This window comes from Coturnix japonica, chromosome 1 (assembly GCF_054131305.1).
Source record: "Coturnix japonica strain WE chromosome 1, WE-NBRP24, whole genome shotgun sequence".
NCBI lineage: Eukaryota > Metazoa > Chordata > Aves > Galliformes > Phasianidae > Coturnix > Coturnix japonica.
The window spans coordinates 123511426-123530884 of record NC_140663.1 but is presented as its reverse complement, the minus strand read 5'-3'; the positions used below and the strand labels follow the sequence as shown (position 1 = coordinate 123530884).

Here is a 19459-nt window from a genome sequence, read left to right as displayed (position 1 = left end):
GCTATATGAAGATCTCCAAGGTGGAAAACTCCACAACCTTTCTGATAAACCTATGACAATGCCTTCTCATTCTCACAGTAAGAAAGGATGCCCATGGTCTACTGTCCTGTCACCAGGCATCACTGAAAAGAGCCTGGCTCTGTCCTCTTCGTACCCTCCCTCTCAGTATTTATATAAATCATAAAACCTTGTAGGTTAGAAAAGACATTTAAGATCTTAAAGTTCAACAACACCTAACTACTAAGTCCACTGCTAAACCACAGCCCTAAGAGCTATGTCCATACCTCTCTTAAATATTTCCAGGAATGAGGACTCCGCCAGGTCTGATGCCTTACCACTCTTTCCATGACAAAATTCTTCCTAATATCTTATCTAAAACTCCCTTGGCTCAACTTGAAGATGTTTCCTCACATCCTGTCACTTGTCACCTGAGAAAAGAGACCAACACAGTCCTTGCAGCAGCCTCCTTTCAGGTGTTCTACCCTAAGCCTACCGTACAGAAAAAACAACTTCAGTTCCCTCAGCCACTCCTCATAGCTCTTGTTTTCTTGTCCCTTCATAAGCTTCATTGCTCTTCCCTGCACATGCTCAACTAACTCAATATAATTCTAATACTGAACAATCTAAAACTGAACACAGTATTTGAAGAGCAATCTAAACAGTGTTGAATACTTCCCTTGTCCTGCTGGCCACACTATCTTTGATGCAGGCCCAGTTGCCATTGGCCTCCTCAGTCACCCGGACAATGTTGGTTCATTCAGCCATCTGTTGATGAGCATCCCCAGGTTCATTTCTGCTGGTCAGATTTTCAGCCACTCCTCACTGCTATACCATTGCAAGAGGTTGTTATGACACAGGCTTAGGAACCAGCATTTAACTTTGTATGTATATAGCTCATCGATACAGACTACCCAGATCCCCCTGCAGAACTTTCCTACTCTCTAACAGATCAACGTTTCCTCCCAACTTGGTGTCATCTGCAAACATACTGAGGAACTGCCTACCATAAACCAATGTCAACTGGGTCTGATCACCTGATCTTCCACTATGTACCATGTGATGGCACTCAAGATGATCTGTTACATGACCTTCCTTGGCACCAAGGTCTGACTGACGTGCCTGTAGCACAGACAAAATCCCCCTGAGCTTTCTCTAGGCTGAACAGACACAACTCTCTCAACCTTTCTGCACAGGAGAGGTTCTGCACTGTCTTATTTATTTTTCTTTTTGTGGCCCTTTGTTGGACTCTCTCCAGTATCCTCATGACTCTCTTGTACTGTGGTTCCTAGATCTGGACACAGTTCTTCATATGTGACCTCACCAGTGTTCAGGGAAAGAATCACCTCCCCAGACATGCTAGCAACATTCCTCCTAATGCAGACCAAGATAACATTAGCCTTCTTTGTGGCAAGGTCACATTGTTGGGTCACATAAATCCTGAGCAGAGATTGTAGAGCAGAAGTTATTTACACATGAATGAAATGCCCCATCCCTGGAGGCATTCAAGGCGAGGCTGGATGTGGCTCTGGGCATCCTGGTCTAGCGGTTGTTGACTCTGCACATACCAGGGGGGTTGAAACTACATGATCACTGTGGTCCCTTATCAGCTCAGGCCACTCTATGATTCTATGATTTTATGATTCTATGATTTTATGATTCTATGAAATCAAGTCATTCTGAACACAGATCTCACTAAGTCATTCATTATGCAGTACTGCTATGCTGAAATGCATAAATCATGAAAGGATGATATTAACTATACATATAGAAATTACACTTCTGACCTAAGCCAGTTACAGCTTTAATAGGAACACTGTTACACTAACAAGAACAACCTTATTTATGAGCCAGCACATATATTATATACAACTTCCTGAAGGGAGGTTGTGATGAGGAGGGGTTTGGCCTTCTCCCAGGCAACAAACAGGACCCCAGGAAATGGTCACAAATTGTACCAGAAGAGGTTTAGATTTTACATAAAGAAAAACTTTTTCTCTCTGAGAGTGGTCAGGCACTGGAATGGCTGCCCAGGGAAGTGGTGGAGTCGCCATCCCTGGCAGTGCTCAAGAGGCATCTGGATGAGGAGCTACAAGATATGGTTTAGTAGCTTAGTGGGTAATAATGGTGATAGGATGGTTGGATTAGATGAACTTGTAGGTCCTTCCCAACCTTGTGATTCTGTGATTCTATTATCTATTATACTTATTTACTGTGTGGGAGTTAAGGAAAATTCCAGCTTCTCCCTGCCATTTCTATTTGCACAGTTTCTGCAACTTGAATCTGCAGGAGCACGTGCCAGGCTTGCAGCCATCCAGATGAACTGCAGAGTTTATAACACCTTTGGACCCTTCCACATAACCTTTGAATGCTTGGAACATTCATAGTCTGTGTACTCGCACAGATTTATTCATCCAGAGGAAAGAAAATAAAATGTCAATGTCAATACAAGTGGATCACTCTGTTTCATATATTGTACTCTGCAATATATTGTGCATTAAATCTACAGTGGATAATACAGGTAAACAACACGGGAAGGTAGAACAATTTCAACTAACAATAGTACTGATTCATGTTCTGATGAATCAATGTTCCTCTAATTTGGACAAATAAGTAGAATCATCAAAGGTATATGAGGGTGCATTATGTTTACCCACATCTTTGATGAGTGATCTAATCTTAAAATAAAGGAAAGCAGGGACAATACCATTTCTAGTTCCTGCAGTGCTGTAAGGAAATGACACACCCCTGCATATATTTTTCTCAGATGTGAATGAGTTACTTAATTTTAGGTGTTCCAGGTCTCCCATGGAAACAGTCATGTGCCTGCACTCCAGAAATGGTCAGACATGAAGAGCTTCCCCTTTCTTCACCATGTCCACTTTTATCTTACATGGGTCTCGCTGTTATGAAACTCACCTTGTGGTGGTAACTCCTACCATCTACTACACAGACATTTTTTGTTATATATTTTAGGATTTTACTCAGAAAAACTGAAGAAACAGCCTCCAGTCTGTTCTGTATATTTCCATCTTCTCTGTGGCTCCTGAGGCTTTAAAAAACAAAACAAACAAAAAGGAATGCATAGGTAGGGGAATAAGATAATAAGAAAATGGCAGTATGAAAGGAAATGCACTAGGCTGTAAAGGACTTATCAAGGCCATTCCCTGTTCTAAAGCACCATCAGTCATATCTAAATTGTTCCAGATCTTTTATCTGTTAAGCATTAATTGAAAGAACCATGGAAAGCTAAGCAGTCTCAGTTATGTTGCCACAGAAGATTCCAGAATGAGAGAACTAGGCCCAGTGACTGAAGCAATTTCTTCCTTAAGAAAAAAAAGGTTTAGAAATGCTTTCTAGATCATTCTGTCTTGTCCACAAGTATTTATAGTTTTATAGTTTTGTGGTAGAAAATCAGTTAAAAGGTTTCTTTCTATGTCCCTTAAATCTGCAGATCTTTTCAGAAAGATTACACTTTAAATGTCTTAAATATTTTCAGAAGCTTCCAAACTCAAGTTCCTTTACAGTACCTCTCAAAATGTTCTGGACTACGAGATGGTAATTTTTTCTGCTGGACTCACTTTGTATACAAGAAATTGAAAGGACTGATAAATGTTACTGTAATGAACTGAAGCTGTAAACCAGAATGAAATAAGTCACTGTAAGATTTGCTAAATTTGATGACAGATGGTGCATTTGGGGTCTTGAATTTTCCTATTTGTAATGCAGGAAGGAATTCATGAATGCATTCCTTTTACTACAAAGAATTTCTGCAGTTGTCGTAGATCTGCCTTACAAAATAATTTTAAGAATTTCATCTGACAATTTATAAGGTTTAAATTTTCTCCCTCTAATGAAAGGATCTTTTTAGGCAACTTAGTTAGATTTCAGATAACTTCCATCAGAGCTTTCACTTTATCTTGGTTTGAAGTATACATAGCTCCAAGTTGGCTGAGGAAGGATAGGTACAGACTACCTCAACCTCTTTCTTAGCAGAAGACATATTAGCACTTGCTAAAAAGGTAAGAAACAAGAGGACCATCTAGATGTACCACTTCTTGAGTGAAGAGTCTCCATTCACAATTTCAATCTGAAGACGTATCCCAAAATACTGAATCCATATGCTGTTTGCCATTTCTGAGTATGTATTGCTTTACCAATTTACTTAAAAAACCATCCAGTAGAAAGTCAAGTACCTTACAGTAAGACAAGTATATAATATTTGCAGTATCAAAATAGCCTTCATCATATTTCATTCATTTAATTCTTTGTTAGTTAAGTCTCTTATCAGACATATCATTTTTATTTGGAAGCTTTATCCTATTTTTTCTTTTTGTTAATTGCAATGACAGAAAAAGAGTGGGATGTTCCGAGGTAGCAGGAACCATCTGCCTTCAGTTCAAAGGCAACAGAGATCTTTACTATGTTATTATATATTATTGACTTTTCCTTACACATTATGCAAAAACAGACAGACTTACAGCTTTTTAAATAATGTAATCAAGTTTGCCAATACAAAAGCAGTACGAAATCTGTTAAAAGAACAGACACCTGTATGAGTGGGTTGGTTTTTGAGTTGCTTTTTCATGTGGTTTTTTTTTTAATTTTTTTTTTTTTATTCGTAACAGTTGGCACTGAAAGTGTTATTGGAGGAGTTGAAATCTGAGTTCGTCTGCTTTACAAGCCATTCTGCAATGGGGTAGATGGAAATAGCAGACAAAACTAAAAATCAGTTCTTATTAACAAGAACTTTGAAGCAGCCTACAGTATTTTGTCCCCATTATATTAGATCTTTTGGATCTTCACAGTCAGAAGAGAATGTAGAATTATAATTGTTTTCTAGACTTATCGCAGAGACTGATATTTACAAAGAATCTCAACTTTTTCTGTTGGTCTCAGTTGGCCACAAGAGTCAGTCTGTCTTATGACACAGGAACACTACCTACACCTTCACAACATCTTTTAATCATCCACTTCTTTAATAGTTGACAGCCTTCAGACCATTTCCATTTATTCCATCAGAGTTGAAGTGACCAAATTAGCGTAACAGTGAGCAGACTGATAATGTAGTGTCAATTCTCATGATACTCCAATACTTCAGTGCATTTTGTTGCATTTCAGATAAGTGTGTGTAATTGTAATTCTCAGTAATGCTACATCCAAAATTTAAAAAAAAAAAAAAAAAAAAAAAAGTCATTATTCTGAGAGAATGTTATTCAAAGTGAAGGGATGGCCTTAGAGAGCTAAATGGGGTGAACTCCAACATATTACAAGCACTTGGATATTAAACAGCTCAATTATCTAGAAGATTGATAGCATCTTTGTCCCTATGTATACATTAGGCTATCCTTTTTGGTATCTTATACATAAGGCATATATCTAGGAATATTAGCATGTCCAGAGAAGGCCAACAAAGAAGTGAAGAATCAGGAGCACAAGTCTTATGGAGAGCAGCTGAAGGAACTGGGATTGTTCAGTCTGGAGGAGGCTCAGTGGAGCCTCTACAGTGACCTGAAAGGAAGTTGTGGCAAGACCGGGGTTGACCTCCCATGTAACCAGTGGTGAGAGAGAATGGCCTCAAGTTGTGTCAGGGGAGGTTCAGGTTGGATATTAGGAAACATCTCAGCAAGAGCAGTGCTGCAGTGGCACAGGCTGCCCAGGAAAGTGGTGCAGTCATTGTCCCTGGAGGGTGTGTGGATGTGGCACTGAGGAATGTGGTCAGTGGGCATGGTGGGGGTGGACTGGATGATCTGAGAGGTCTTTCTCGCCTTAATGATTCTATTCTATGATTCTATGTACATTCCAAGAAGAAACCGGAATGCCTGTCTTCCAAGGATGCGTAGCAACCATCAGCCAGTTTGCACATAACACTGCTAGAAAGTGCTTTGCCACCAGAAACACTTCAGGTGCTGTGTCAGACACCCAGAGCCACTTCCCAAAGAGGGGGGCAGAACTAGAAGCATACAGGTTTAACACCCATCTTTCTACAGCAGCCAGGAGGACTGTGAGGAGGGCCATCACCATTCTGCTAGGGCTTATTTCTGCTTCCAAAGTTGCTCCGTTTCTGTTTTCCTCAGGGCCTCGGGCCCTGTGGTGAGAGGCATAATGAGAAGCTCCACACAAACACACAAAAAGCAGCAGGAAGGGCAAAATTCCTACAGGTGAGCAGAGGAAGGCAAGGATTCTGAAAGTCTCCAGCAACTGAAACCTGAAACTCCCACCTGAAGGAGAACAAATACACATTTAGAGGCTGACACAAACAAAACGCCCAGGTTATACATTAGGAAGTATTACTTCTCGGAAAGGGTAGTCAGGCATTGGGATGCACTGCCCAGGGAGGTGGTGGAGTCACCGACCATGGGAGTGTTCAAGAAACGTCTGGATGTTGTGTTGATGAATATGATTTAGCTGGGAAGTATTGGTAATGGTTGGACTGGATGATCTTCTAGGTCTTTTCCAACCTTGATAATTCTGTGACTGTTATGAGAGCACCCTCCAGCACCCCCCGCCCATCCCCGCCGCCATGTTTCTGCCGTTCCCTGGCACTGCGCATGCCCAGCATTGCCGCTGCGGGGCGCGGGTCCGGGGCAGCCGCCGTCCGGATGGCGGAGGATGGAGGCCGGGGAGCCGCGACCAGCCCGACGGCGGCACGGCGCTTCGTGCGCTGCTTGTACGTTGTGGGCTTCCTGGTAAGCGGCGAGCTGGTAGCGTACAGTGGGCGGTCGTGACGGTGAGGGGGAAATCCTTCCCCGCCTCTCATGAGCCGGATGCTGCGGCCCTGTAGCTCTGGGGCCCTCTGCCGGGGCTACAAGCGGCCGGTGGAGGGGCCGGGTTCGAGGTGGCGGCGGCGGCGGCGGGGAGGGGGGGGTAGGAGAGTGGTTAGGCCCTGGAACAGGCTGCCCAGGGAGGTTGTGGATGCCCCGTCCTTGGAGGTGTTCAAGACCAGGTTGGACGGGGCCCTGGGCAACCTGATCTAGTAAAGATGTATGTTTGGTGGCCCTGCCAGGCAGGGGGGTTGGAACTACATGATCCTTGAGGTCCCTTCCAACCCGGGTCATTCTGTGATTCTGTGACTTCTTTCTGGGGCTTGAATGCTTGTGACAGTGTACTGTAGCAGTTGGATTTGCCCTGTGACCTTTAGGTTGGGCTTGTTTTCAGTCCTTGAACTAATACCCTGGAGTACTGCGTCCAAGTGTGTAGTCCTCAGTGCAGCAGAGACATAGACCTGTTGGAGCGTGTGCAGAGAAGGGCCACAAAAATGATCCAGGGGATAGATAACTTCTTCTATGAGGGCAGACTGAGAGAGCTGGGGCTGTTTAGTTTAGAGAAGGCTCAGAGGTGACTTGTTAGTGGTTTTTCAGTATCTAAAGGGGAGCTATGCGAAAGGGACAGACTCTTTAGCAGCATCTGTGGTGACTGAGCAAAGGAAAATGTTTTCAGGCTCAGGGAGGCTAGATTTAAGTTGGATGTGAGGAAAAGCTCTTTTAAATGAGGGTGGGAAGGCACTGTAATGGGTTACCAAGTGTTGTGGTCGATGCCCCATCCCTGGAAACTTTCAAGATGAGGCTGGATCAGACCCTGGGCAACCTGATCTAGCTGTGGTGTCCCTTCACAGGGTGGCCTTCAGGTGTCCCTTCCTACTCTAAGAATTCTACAATTCTATCCTAGGAAATAATGTAAAGGACAAGTTACATAATAACAACTTTTGTGTCTTCATACCTCCTATGTGATACTTTGACATGGAGCATGTAATACACCCTGAAAGCCGGCAAGAATTTCGTGCAATTTTAAAGGTGTAGTGTGTGATGAAATGTAAGGAAGAACATGTTACTTGTTACACAATCTTCCTGTAGCCAAGCAAATGCAGTGTCGTTACCATTTGACATAAGAAATGTTAAGTGAGATAACAAATAACCTATTATAGAAGAATGGTTAGTGGGTCTTGCACAACCTGAGTGCCTGTGACATGTCGAGTTCTACTGGTGTGTATTCTGAGACCTGAACATTTTAATACCTTTATCCATGACCTGGGCAAAGTGGCAGACCAGGTTTTCAGATGACATTTCAGTCATAGGGTGCAATTGAGGACATGGGTGCCATCCAAGGGGCACCTGTGGCAAAGAAAGACATTGTCTAGTGGGCATGGTGGGATCGATTGATGGTTGGGCAAGACAATCTGAGAGGTCTTTTCCAACCTTAATGATTCTGTGATTCTAGGCAGGCTGAATAGATGGGCTGGTAATAGCCTTATGAAACTCAATATAGACAACTACTAAGTCCTGCAGGCAGCAAGAGGACACAGAGGGATGACTTGATTGAAAGGCAGTCAGTGGCACTGTGGAGCCTTTTCCAGGGTGAACAGTTCTAGCTTTAAGCCTGTCCTTGTAGGGAGGTGATCTAATCCTTGGATAATTTTTGTGGCCCTCCTCTGGACGCGCTCCAACAAGTCTATGTCTCTCCTGTACTGAGCACAGATGCATCTTTTCACATGAGGACAGCCAAGAAGTGGGAAAGGTTGCCAGAGCTGTGTGGTCTCTGTCCTAGAAGATTTTCAGTACAAGACCGGATAAAACCTTGTGAGTTTGTATTCAAAGCTTGCCCTGCTGGGAGCATGACTAGAAACCTGAGATCACTTCAGTGTGAATTATTGTTGTTCCATGATTCGATACACTAATGCTTGGAATAGCTTTCTGAGCCCTATTGCTGTTTTACTAACAATGTTAGTAAGTTGTGTGGGATTTTTACTCACGCTGATATATTCAATGTCCTAATTTCTTGTTTCCATCATAAGATACTTAGTGATAGACTATTACTCAGTAGAGTGCATTGTGAAAATTACTCTGACTGTGGGTGTGCTATGAACAGCCAGCTAGTCTGCTGAAGCTACAGCAGTCAGTGATAAAAGGTGATCTTGCTTCAATAGCTCTCTTCTGTAAGGCTCAGCTCTGATAACGGACTCATGCCGGGAGCATATAGTGAAGGAACTATTGGGTTAATGTGGCTAGCTCAACAAAAGGTAAAGTATCAAAAGAACCGAGTAGAAGATTCTTGTACCTTTCAGGATGGGTAGTGTCCTTTGCCCTTATACAAAAAGTTTTCTACTTACACTTCACAATATATTTTTTTAATGTTTCTGTCCTGGCATTTCTGAAGCTATACAGAAAGACCAGCTTTGAATAGGTTCAGATCTTCTTCCTCATCCTGGTCAATAGTGAAAATAGTGTAGATTTTCCTTCTACCCGAGTACAGAGTGTTTTAGGTGACTGAAATAAAAAATTATTATTTAGCTGTATATCTTCAAAATGTCTGTATGTGTAAGAAGGTGGAATATTGGCATTGGAATTTTCACTCCTTCGTGAAGCAGACCTTTTCTTCAGCCTTGAGAAAAGAAGGCTGAGAGAGGACTTGATCCAGGTCTGCAAATACCTGAGGTGTGAGAGCCATAGTGGTGAGGCTGGTCTCTTTGCAGTAGTGCGTGGGGACAGGACTAGGGGTAATGGGATGAAAGTACAGCATAGGAAGTTCCGCACGAATGTGCGCAAGAACTTCTTTACAGTGAGGGTGACGGAGCACTGGAACAGGCTGCCCAGGGAGGTGGTGGAGTCTCCTTCTCTGGAGATATTCAAGACCCGCCTGGACGCCTACCTGTGTGACGTGGTGTAGGGAGCCTGCTTTGGCAGGGGGGTTGGACTCTGTGATCTCTAGAGGTCCCTTCCAACCCCTACAATTCTGTGATTCTGTGATTTATCTTCCTGTCCATACAGGGTACACTGTAGAGGTTATGACATACCACATTAGGCATGAAAAATTTTCTTTGACTCTTATACAGATACAGAAGTCATGTAAAACTTTTGAAGCGTGGACTGTTCTCAGTTTGCTGTCATCTTTGTAGAAGTCATCACTTATTAAACATTTTCTTCCCTTCTTTTCAGGATTTATTTGGTGTGAGTATGGTAGTTCCTTTAATGAGTCTTCACATCAAATCTCTAGGAGCAAGTCATACAGTTGTTGGAATAATAGGTGAGTTGCAATAATCAATTGTTCCCAATTCAATTAAATTCCTTGCAGCTACTTTATAGCAAAGATATGTTGTCATCCTTAAAGAATATTTATCGGTAAATTCTGAAGGTTTGGAATTCTGTCTTAAAAGGAAGCATTCTGGGGAAAAGGAGACCTGAGGCTGAGGCTGAGAGGAGACCTTATCACCTTCTTCCAATACCTGAAAAGTTCTTACAGTTCTCTTCTCACTAGTGACAAGTGACAGGATGAGGGGAAATGGCCTCAAGTTGCACCAGGGCAAGTTTAGTTTGGATATTAGGAAGAACTTCTTTACAGAAAGGGTAGTTAGGTACTGGAATAGGCTCCCCAGGGAGGTGGTTGAATCGCCATACATTTTTCAGAGCCGTTTGGATGTGGTGCTCAGGGATATGATTTAGTGTAGGGTTTTTAGAGTTAGGGTTCTGGTTAGGCTGCGGTTGGACTTGATGATCTTCAAGGTCTTTTCCAACCTGGGTAATTCTATGATTCTATGATTAAGATGAAGTCCCATGATTCTAAGGTTCTTATTTATATATTGTATTGCTGTTTGTGGGTTTGCTGTGATAGAAGTATGATATTCTTCTTACCTACATGTGGTTGGTTTGGGCTTTGTTATTCTTTTTTATTGATTTATTTTTATTTTGGGTGGGAGCAGTTTGTGAAATAACTCTGGTCCTGCTCTGAGATAACTGTAGTATTTTAAGCATTGATTCATCAAAAATACATTTTCATCTGCTTTGATTTAAACTTGGGGAAAAAAAACAACAACTAGGTTTTGTTGTGTATTCTTATAAATGAAAGGGGTTGGTAGATGTTTCTCTGTGCTTCTCTTTTCTGCTTCTCTTCTGTCACTGACTGCTGCTAAACTCAGCCTCCCAAATGAAAGAGTAGGGTGTGTGTGGTTACTTTAGGGTTTCTGTGGTGCCTTGTAATAAGTTGAAGAGCTGAATGGAAAGTAATTATGGCCTCCCAGTAATGAAATTCTCTTCTGATTCTGAGAAAGGAATCACAAATGCTGAGATCTCTTTTGCTTAATACACCATCCAAAGCAACGTCCTTCTAGGTTATGTAGTTGTATAAGGTTGATTAGCAGTTGCTTTATAATGATTCTTCTACCGTTCCTTATACTGTTTCCCTTGTTTTCTAAGCTTCATCCTTTCCTTTTCTTTTAGTGAATTATTCCTAGAATTACTTTCATGTTTTCTCAGTTAAAATTTCAAGCAGTTTTCACAAAAGAAAAGAATAATTTTTACTGTTGGTATTTTACTTGCTTGTTTTAGGATCTCTCTATGGTATAATGCAACTATTTTCCAGCACGTTTGTGGTGAGTTCTAACACTGTGTTTTTAAGTACATTGTCATTTCTATGGATTTTATGGGGGGATGGGAGTGGGAAAGGAAGATTTTAATAGCATTTCTTGAAAATTTGAAGAGGTTCGTGGTGTTCATATAAGTGTTTTTGTTTGGAGGATCCTGTTTTTAGTTTGCCTTTTTGTTTCACTTACACAGAATTTTCAGATCCTTCATAACATTACTAAATAGAGTGCAGAATTCAGATTAAAACTAAGATCACAGAATCACAGAATTGTAGGGGTTGGAAGGGACCTCTAGAGATCATCGAGTCCAACCCCCCTGCCAAAGCAGGTTCCCTACACTGTAAGATGCAGATTTGGGATCAGACAACCAATGCTAAACTAACCCCCAGTCAAACAAGGTTGTCCCCAATGTAGGCACTAGTAAAACAGTTCTCTTAGTTCAGGTAGTCTGTCCAGAAAGCCATCTCATGAGTCAGCTCTTTGTAAGCCTGTTATATAGAGCTTACTTTCCCTGCTTAATAAGCAGTGTCTTGTAATCTGCCATATGGCCTAAGCTCTCATGCAGTGCTTTGTCAAGGCCAAGCATCCTGAAAGGATGCTTTACCGTTCAGTACCATAGATCCATGTATTTAACCAGGAAAACCTTTAATTTTACCCTGCTCTCTTCTGTCTCTCAGGAGAGCAGATTTTGAGCATCTCGTGCAAAAGTGTTTCAGTGTGTTCTACAGGACACCTGGGATAATTTGCATTTCTGATGTGGCGTTTTCTTTGAACTGCAAGACCATTACCTACTTCATTAAAAATCTACTGGCTGCTTGTAATCAAGCTGTTTTATAAACATACTACAGCAAGTTTGATGTTCTCCCTTCATTACTTACTGCTTATCTGCTCTGGGATGGCAAATGCCTCCTAGCTAAGACTGTTCCTTTTAGGATGCTCAGCAAGTGTCTTGAGCATAGCCACCAAATATTTGTGGTTGGTTGTGCTAGCATGTTCACAGTGCCAGTAATAGTAGTATGTAAGGGTGTTTACTGCAGGATTGTGTTTTTTAAAGGGAGAAAGTGTAAAAGAACAAACATGTACCTGACGTGAAATAGAATACAGTCTCAGCTGGTGCATTGCCAGCAGGGCAGAACTCTGCTCATCACTTCCAGTCTTCATGCACTTAGTGAAATTGTGTAGTAAGCTTATGAAGCTTTTGCTAATTGTCCTTTGAATTTCTTTCTCAATTTAACTTAGATAAACTGATTGTTTTCTGTATGTTAAGTGTTCTGAAATGTTCTTCATTTCCTGCTTTGTAAAGGGCTGCTGGAGTGATATAGTAGGAAGACGCTACTCCCTGCTTGCTTGTATTCTTCTCAGTGCACTGGGTTACTTCCTGCTTGGAGCATCCACCTCCGTGTTCCTGTTTGCCCTTTCTAGAGTCCCTGTAGGTGAGTAAACACTTGGCGTTTTGCAGCTAGAATTTCATGTAGTCGCAGCTTGTGAATTACCACTAGAGAAGTGGTGGTATGTAGGTACCCATATAACATCATCCAGCAGCAGCTACTGAACCCTGCTAATAGGGGCATCTCTACAGGTTAAACATTCTTATGATTTTTCTGAAACTTGAAATATAAACTCAGACTGACAAAACTTTTATACCACTTTAAGTGGTTGAACTTTGTAAGATCAGAGTGCAGCAGTTCCTTGGAAGTAGTTGTTGTACTGTTAGTCATTAGGAGTACCCAGTATATCTGCTGGAAATCGTGACCTGCAATCACAGGGCAGAATGGAATGTTACGTTCATTATTGATTTTCTCTTATGTTGATGATGTATTTCAAAGCAATAACTGCAAAATCTGGCTGAAAGATTAGGTCAGCACTTCAATTGAATATATACCAAAGCGGGTCTGTTTGCAGCACTGAAACTAAATTTGTGGCAAGGTTTGTATCAATTCTTACAGTAGCTGAACATTTATCATATATTCTGATATACCACTTACATATTCTGATATAATAAGCATTGCTTTTATTTGGAACACATCTACAAAAGGCTACTTTTGTGGCCTATGGTCCTGGTCTAGGGACTCTTCAGACTGTTTCTTAAAGAAAAATTGCTAATGAATAAGTTGGTTGGTATTTAATTACACAATACAAGTAATACTTTTTAATTCTACCAGTACTGTGCTTGTGATGGATAGCATTGCTCTGGTCAGAGTGAAGAAATAGAAATGTTTGCATTATTACTATTCCTGCAGCACACTTGTTTGCTTCACCAGTCTCCCACATGCCTTGTAATCCTGGAAATCTCCATGCCCAGCAAAGTTGTTACAGAGCTACGTTTATAAACAAACAAGCCATTTCTACTCCACCTTTACCCACAGGATCTTATTTTAGAGTCTGTGTTATTCCTAGAGTGCTTCCAGCACGAGCTTTACTTATCCTTCCAGTAGGGTTGGAGAAGCGTTCCCTTAAAAGAAATGCCTGAGTAATTTAGATACTTATGTCCAAATCCTTGAACAGCCAGGACAATGATTGTGGCTCAACACACTGTGCGACTCTAACATGAAGAATTTTTGGTCTGTAATATTAATTATAGGAATTGTACAATTTTAACATTGATACATCAGATAACTTACATGATTTTTAATCTTTTGAATTAAGCAATAAACATTTGGGTTTGTATTTATGTTGCAGGTATTTTCAAACACACACTTTCCATCTCTAAAGCCCTGCTTTCTGACTTGGTTTCTGAGAGAGACCGCCCCTTAGTAATGGGACGTTTCAATGCAGCCTCTGGTGTGGGCTTCATTCTGGGGCCTGTTGTTGGTGGCTACCTTACAGAGTTGGAAGATGGATTTTATCGAACATCTTTCATCTGTGCCTCTATCTTCCTTCTGAATGCTGGTAAGTTTTATGTCCTTTTTTTGCTCCGCTCTTGTGTATTTATTCTGTTTTTAATACTTAGAATTTACACAGTATCACAGTCTCGTGCGAGTTGGAAGGGACCTTAGAGATCATCGAGTCAGTTTGTAGTGTTTCTTACCATATTTGGCATATGTGGTTTGTATTATGAATACAGGGCTGTGGAGAAGGTTAGGAATTTTGAAGCAGTTAACCTCAGGTTACAGCATGGGAATAGGAACTTTAGTGCCCAAAGGTGACAACTAAAAGTCAGAATTTTGTCTTCAGCTCTTAGGTTTATGTGTTGTGTATTGTCTTAGTGCTTTCCTTTTTTGCTTTCATTGCATTTAAAATTGGATTATGAATAACAACATATGTAATCCTTGCCATTTTTTATAGTGATTTTTATAAAGTAGCTCAATTGCTTTTTACACTATGTAAACTGTTACCATCGGACTAATGGGAAGCCTTGTAAAAAGTATGCAATTAAATGCAAACAACTGATATTTTGATCTGTGTAGGTCTTGTCTGGATGTTACCCTGGAATGAAGAAAACATTGTCAATATGAAACATGAACATAGCAAGAAAAGGACAGACAATTCCTCACCAATAAGAGATCGTGACTCACACATGAAACCAGTAACTAATGGAGCTATGGCAAATGATAGTCCTTTCCAGTCTCCATGGGTCCAAATCGCAACAGTGCTGAAGAGGATTAAAGAAATTGCATCCTCTGATCTATGGGATATATTTTTAATACGGTTACTGATGTCTGTTGCTATACTTCTGTACTACAGTAATTTTACTCTGGCTTTGGATGAGAGATTTGGGGTGAAACCCCTGTTCTCTGGATACCTAATGAGCTATAGCAGTGCACTTGGAGTTCTGGCTGGTTGTCTTCTTGGACCAATAACAAGACTGTATCAGCACAACACTTACAGACTTCTGTTGCACTCTAGCACTTTTACCTGCGTGTTGATTCTTCTGTATGCATCAGCACTTGGCATGTGGATGGTCATTTTGTCTTCCACGTTCTTAGCCTTTTCAACTACTATAGGTCGTACTTGCATCATTGACCTCGAATTGACCATTGGTGGGAATGAGGCCAGTGGTACGCTCCTGGGTGTTGGACAGTCTGTGACATCAGTGGGACGTATAATTGCTCCACTCCTTTCTGGAATTGCTCAGGAATTCAGTCCCTGCGGCCCACCAAGTCTGGGGGTTGGTTTAGCCTTAATAGCTATTCTGATAATGAACATAAACAAGCAAAAGTATTGTAGCAGTGGAAATGTTAAGTTAAAAAATCAATAGCTGCAAATGTGGATTGCATGGATACGTTTTACAGAAGAGGCACAGTGAATCAGCCTGGGTGTAGCACATACACCTGCTAGTCCTGTGCAGTAGTAACAGGATCATTTATGAGGGCAAATTATGTTCATGCATAGACAAGTGTATATATACATACATATAAATATATGCTGCAGGACAGTTGTCTTTCTGAACTGGGACCACTGGAATTCTTATGAGAGGGACAGGTGTTAATGTGCAGTATTGGCTGGTATTTTTAATGAACTTTTAACCTTCCTGGAGGGAATAGAAGAATGACTTAAGTACACAGATCCTGTTTGAGCTGATACTTGAAACAGACTGATATCTTGTCAAAGGTGCAGACAGAAGTTAATTTGTGTTATTTAATTAGAAATGAGCTTTTATTATTTGATCAGGAGAATCTGAAACATAACTTACTAAGCTTAATTTCTGTGCCATTTTCTGCTGTGACAATAGATGATGTTTGTTTATATGATTTTGTTAAGCATACATCGTCTTTAAGACTTATGGTAGCCATCTGGCCCTGATTACCAGTCTTTCCCAGGCAACAGATTTGGATATATGCTAATTTTGTGTGTTAACAAGCTTTAACTGGACAATTTTGGAATAACACAGAGTCATTCAGACTGAAACTGAGACTGAACCTAAGCTTTATTGAAACTTGAGTTGGTAGTTCATGTTTAGTGATAACTTCTACTGATCAACTTTGTCACAAATTATTTCGTAATGTTTCCTGTGCAGTTTTTGTGCCTTTATTTTAAGAATAAATTTGCTTCTCAAGGCTTTTGATTGACTTAAAGTTGTGCTGGAGAAACTAGCATGAGTTCAAAGGTGACATTGAGTTAACGCATTCTTTCTCAACTCTTGGAGGCACAGGTGATGCTTTAGGGACAAGATGAAAAATGCTCCTTTATTTGTGTTTTGGTCTTTGTCTGAACTGCTTTACTTTACCCTCAGAGCTGTAGTGAGAGTTGTAGTATTTTGCAGCTTTGCTATTGTTCGAGCACATATTGCTTATTAGTCACTGTTTGAATTTGCTTTGAAACATACTTTGCACTGATAATGTTCCATGCATTTCTTCTAAAACTACTTGAAAATGCAGCCCACTGTGTCAAATTTGTTATTAATAACCATTTAGCTGTTTGCCTGAACACATCCGTGCAAATGATGTTGCTACTTCAAGAGACTCACAGGTATCGTTTTGCACTTATTTCCTTCTTTTTCCAGTGCCTGAGATTGTGTAAGTCCTTGTTGCAACCTCAGTCATTTCAGCAATGCCACCATGAGAACAGAGAGAACTCTGAGTTAATGTTATACATTGACATAATGTTTTATTACTGCTGTGATTTCAGTAGCTGTCATCAGAGATAATTACTGTAATGATCTGTGTTGAATTTACTTGAGGAACCTGAGACATTTTCAAGTATGTTATCTCCTTGTTTTGCTTGGCAGATGCTTCAAAACATTCTCACCCAACGTTGCCTGTCCTCTTTCCATCCATGTTTTCAAATGGGTAACTAAAACTATCCTGTAAATCAGGCTTTTCTGTTTCGCAACTGTAGCAAAAGTTAAAAGGGAAGGTGGAGAGTTCCTCAAAAATGAACATATTGGAGATACTTAGGAATGTTTATTATGCTTGTTGGTTATATTATGTACCAGATCACATTTTAGAGTTGCTGCACTGTTTAAAACTAAGTCCTTTAAACACCATAAAATTCAACTTTACTATAAAAATACCAGAATTACACGAGAAACCTTTAGGAGCTTGTGATCTCAGGGACATGACAAGTAAAGCTACAGAAGGAAAGGTTTTTAATTGTAGGCCAAAATGAAAGCACTGTGCAAACATTTCTTTGGAAAGCCTCAGTTACAGAAAAGTTGTTTTTCTTTTTCCTTTTTTAAGGGAAAGTAATAAAATGAAATTACAATCTACCTTTATCATTCTGTCACTGTTCTTTTTTTTCACTCTTTCTCTGCTGAAAGTGGCATGAAATACAGATGGACAATTCAAAGAGGTATGATTCTTTTTATGATCTAATCGTTACTGAAAATAATAAACTCCACATAAGAGGTGAAGGAGCCCTAGGATTCAACCAAGAATTCACCCGACAGTGAGTGGAAAAGAAGAAAGGCAAAGAATGAACTCACCAGTTTTGAGATGGGATGCTGAAAGCTGCCATTCCTAGTGTGTGGAGACCATATTTAAATCCCTTGTGTTGTCTCTTGGTTGCCATGATCATGTTCAGCAAGTGACGTCCCTGGAGAGAAGATGCAACTCCTCCCTTGAAGCTGGGGGAGAACAACCTGCAGCTATTTTGGGCCATGCTGAATTACTCAGTGGTTTCTTGAATCTGGTTCTGGTATCTGAAGATTCCAAAACAGAGATCTAATTATGGACTAAAGGTGTGTGTTTTTAGGGGGAAAGATTCCACCTTGAAGTAACTGCAGAATGAGATTTTTTTCCCTTGCTCACTTGGAGTTAGCCTATGACTTACCTGTCTATTGTGTCCAACAGCAGATCCTCTTTCTACTGCTTGCACTTGATACCTCCTGCCAGGCTATTCCTCCAATCTATTGTTGGCCTGACTGGCATAGCGTATAGTAGTAAAACACAGCTGGTATAGCTGTGCTGTAAGCATAGTTTTATAGGATCAGAGTTCTTGCAGTACAAAAAGCATTCCTCCAGCTGATTTCAACATCTTTCATCTTCTTTTCAGAAGCTGAGAGAAGTTGGCAGAACAGTTCTAAGAATGATGACCAGCTGAAAAACTTCTTGCAGTGTCAGCCTTAAAATGTTGCTGGTGTTTGGAACTGATGAACTTGGCATCTCTTGAAAAAGCTGAGGCAGTACGTTTACTTCCTAAGGCACTATTCAGAACAGCATGCATGTTATTTTGGCCAAATTTTCAATCTAGTTTGTTCCCATATGATTCATATGTGGCTAAAACAGAGGATATTCTCAAGTTGCTAGATTGTTAGGCAGCGTGGTTATCTTGTTTAACAAAATACCTGTGCTTGCAGTCGGCCTTGCATTATACTTTAGTACCAGGTAGCAAAGCCCTTAAAATCTTGTCTCTTACATCAAATTATTCTTGTTTTCTTTGTCAGGTATCTGCTTAGAACAGATAACTGGGTGTCTGTCTGCACTCTAGCTTTTGCCTAACCAACTTTCTTATCCTAATTACTTTCAAATTCAGCAGCTGAAGGGGAAAATAAACTCTTAGAAAAGGCTAACACACAGCGTATGGGTTTGGCAAATTTCCCAGCCACTGCTGAAGACTTGCTTTTCCAAAGCAAAAAATGTCCCCAGTCAATACATGATTTTCCCCATCAGATGGTGCTCAAGGACTGATTTATTGGGCGTCTCATTCTCTATAGCAGAAAAACTTTTCTTTGCAACAATATTAAGGAAAAGTCTACTACACAAGCTGAAGCTTGGTGGGCACTTTAGGAAAAGCTAGAAGCGCTACTTAATTTGTTTTCCTTTTGCGAGGAAGTAAAATATAAGGAGGAGACAAACCTCTAACAGGAGACTTAAATGAGAGCAAGAGCTGAATGAGATGGGCTGCCTGGGACATAGCCTACATCACTTGCTGTTCTCTTTGCTATTGAAAATTTGAATGCTCAGGGAAGCAGCAGCTGGAGATGACAAGCTTTGAGCGAGCAGCTGCAGAAAAGAGCCTGAAAAGGGTCTGATAAGTAGCAGAGGAGAAGGGGAGAGTATTAGGAGGAGACAAGTCTCAGGAGCCCCATGATTCTGCTTCACAGTGTAACCACACTGGAGATTTGCCTTGCTGCTCAACTCCTGTGATCTCAAAGTGTTTAGTAAAAGTAACAAAATGCTTGTGTGTTTTGAGGCTTAGGACCCGATTACATCAAACAACCTCCAACTT

The 19459-nt window shown here is 40.8% G+C and overlaps 1 protein-coding gene across 3 annotated transcripts; it reads left to right on the top strand.

Annotated features, from left to right (window-relative positions):
* The first annotated feature begins 6560 nt into the window (after positions 1 to 6560).
* SLC67A2 (solute carrier family 67 member 2) lies at positions 6561 to 17498 on the top strand. 3 transcript variants are annotated; one of them, XM_015850023.3, is made up of 6 exons: positions 6561 to 6686; positions 9930 to 10017; positions 11316 to 11359; positions 12654 to 12783; positions 14030 to 14239; positions 14758 to 17498. In XM_015850023.3, exons 1-6 carry the CDS (start codon positions 6600 to 6602, stop codon positions 15546 to 15548), a joined length of 1350 nt encoding a protein of 449 aa, XP_015705509.2. In that variant the 5' UTR covers positions 6561 to 6599; the 3' UTR covers positions 15549 to 17498. The 3 variants fall into 3 exon arrangements, with proteins under 3 accessions (XP_015705509.2, XP_085407895.1, XP_032297807.2); XM_085551769.1 differs by lacking the exon at positions 11316 to 11359 and having other exon boundaries at positions 6561 to 6667; XM_032441916.2 differs by lacking the exons at positions 9930 to 10017; positions 11316 to 11359.
* The last annotated feature ends 1961 nt before the right edge of the window (positions 17499 to 19459 follow it).

What these genes read in the sequence shown, in the direction of transcription:
- SLC67A2 (XM_015850023.3), top strand. Translation starts at nt 6,600, where the DNA reads ATGGCGGAGGATGGAGGCCGGGGAGCCGCGACCAGCCCGACGGCGGCA. An exon ending in TACAGTTGTTGGAATAATAG is followed by an intron (nt 10,018 to 11,315) that starts GTGAGTTGCAAT and finishes TGCTTGTTTTAG; the next exon opens with GATCTCTCTATGGTATAATG. An exon ending in CCTTTCTAGAGTCCCTGTAG is followed by an intron (nt 12,784 to 14,029) that starts GTGAGTAAACAC and finishes TTTATGTTGCAG; the next exon opens with GTATTTTCAAACACACACTT.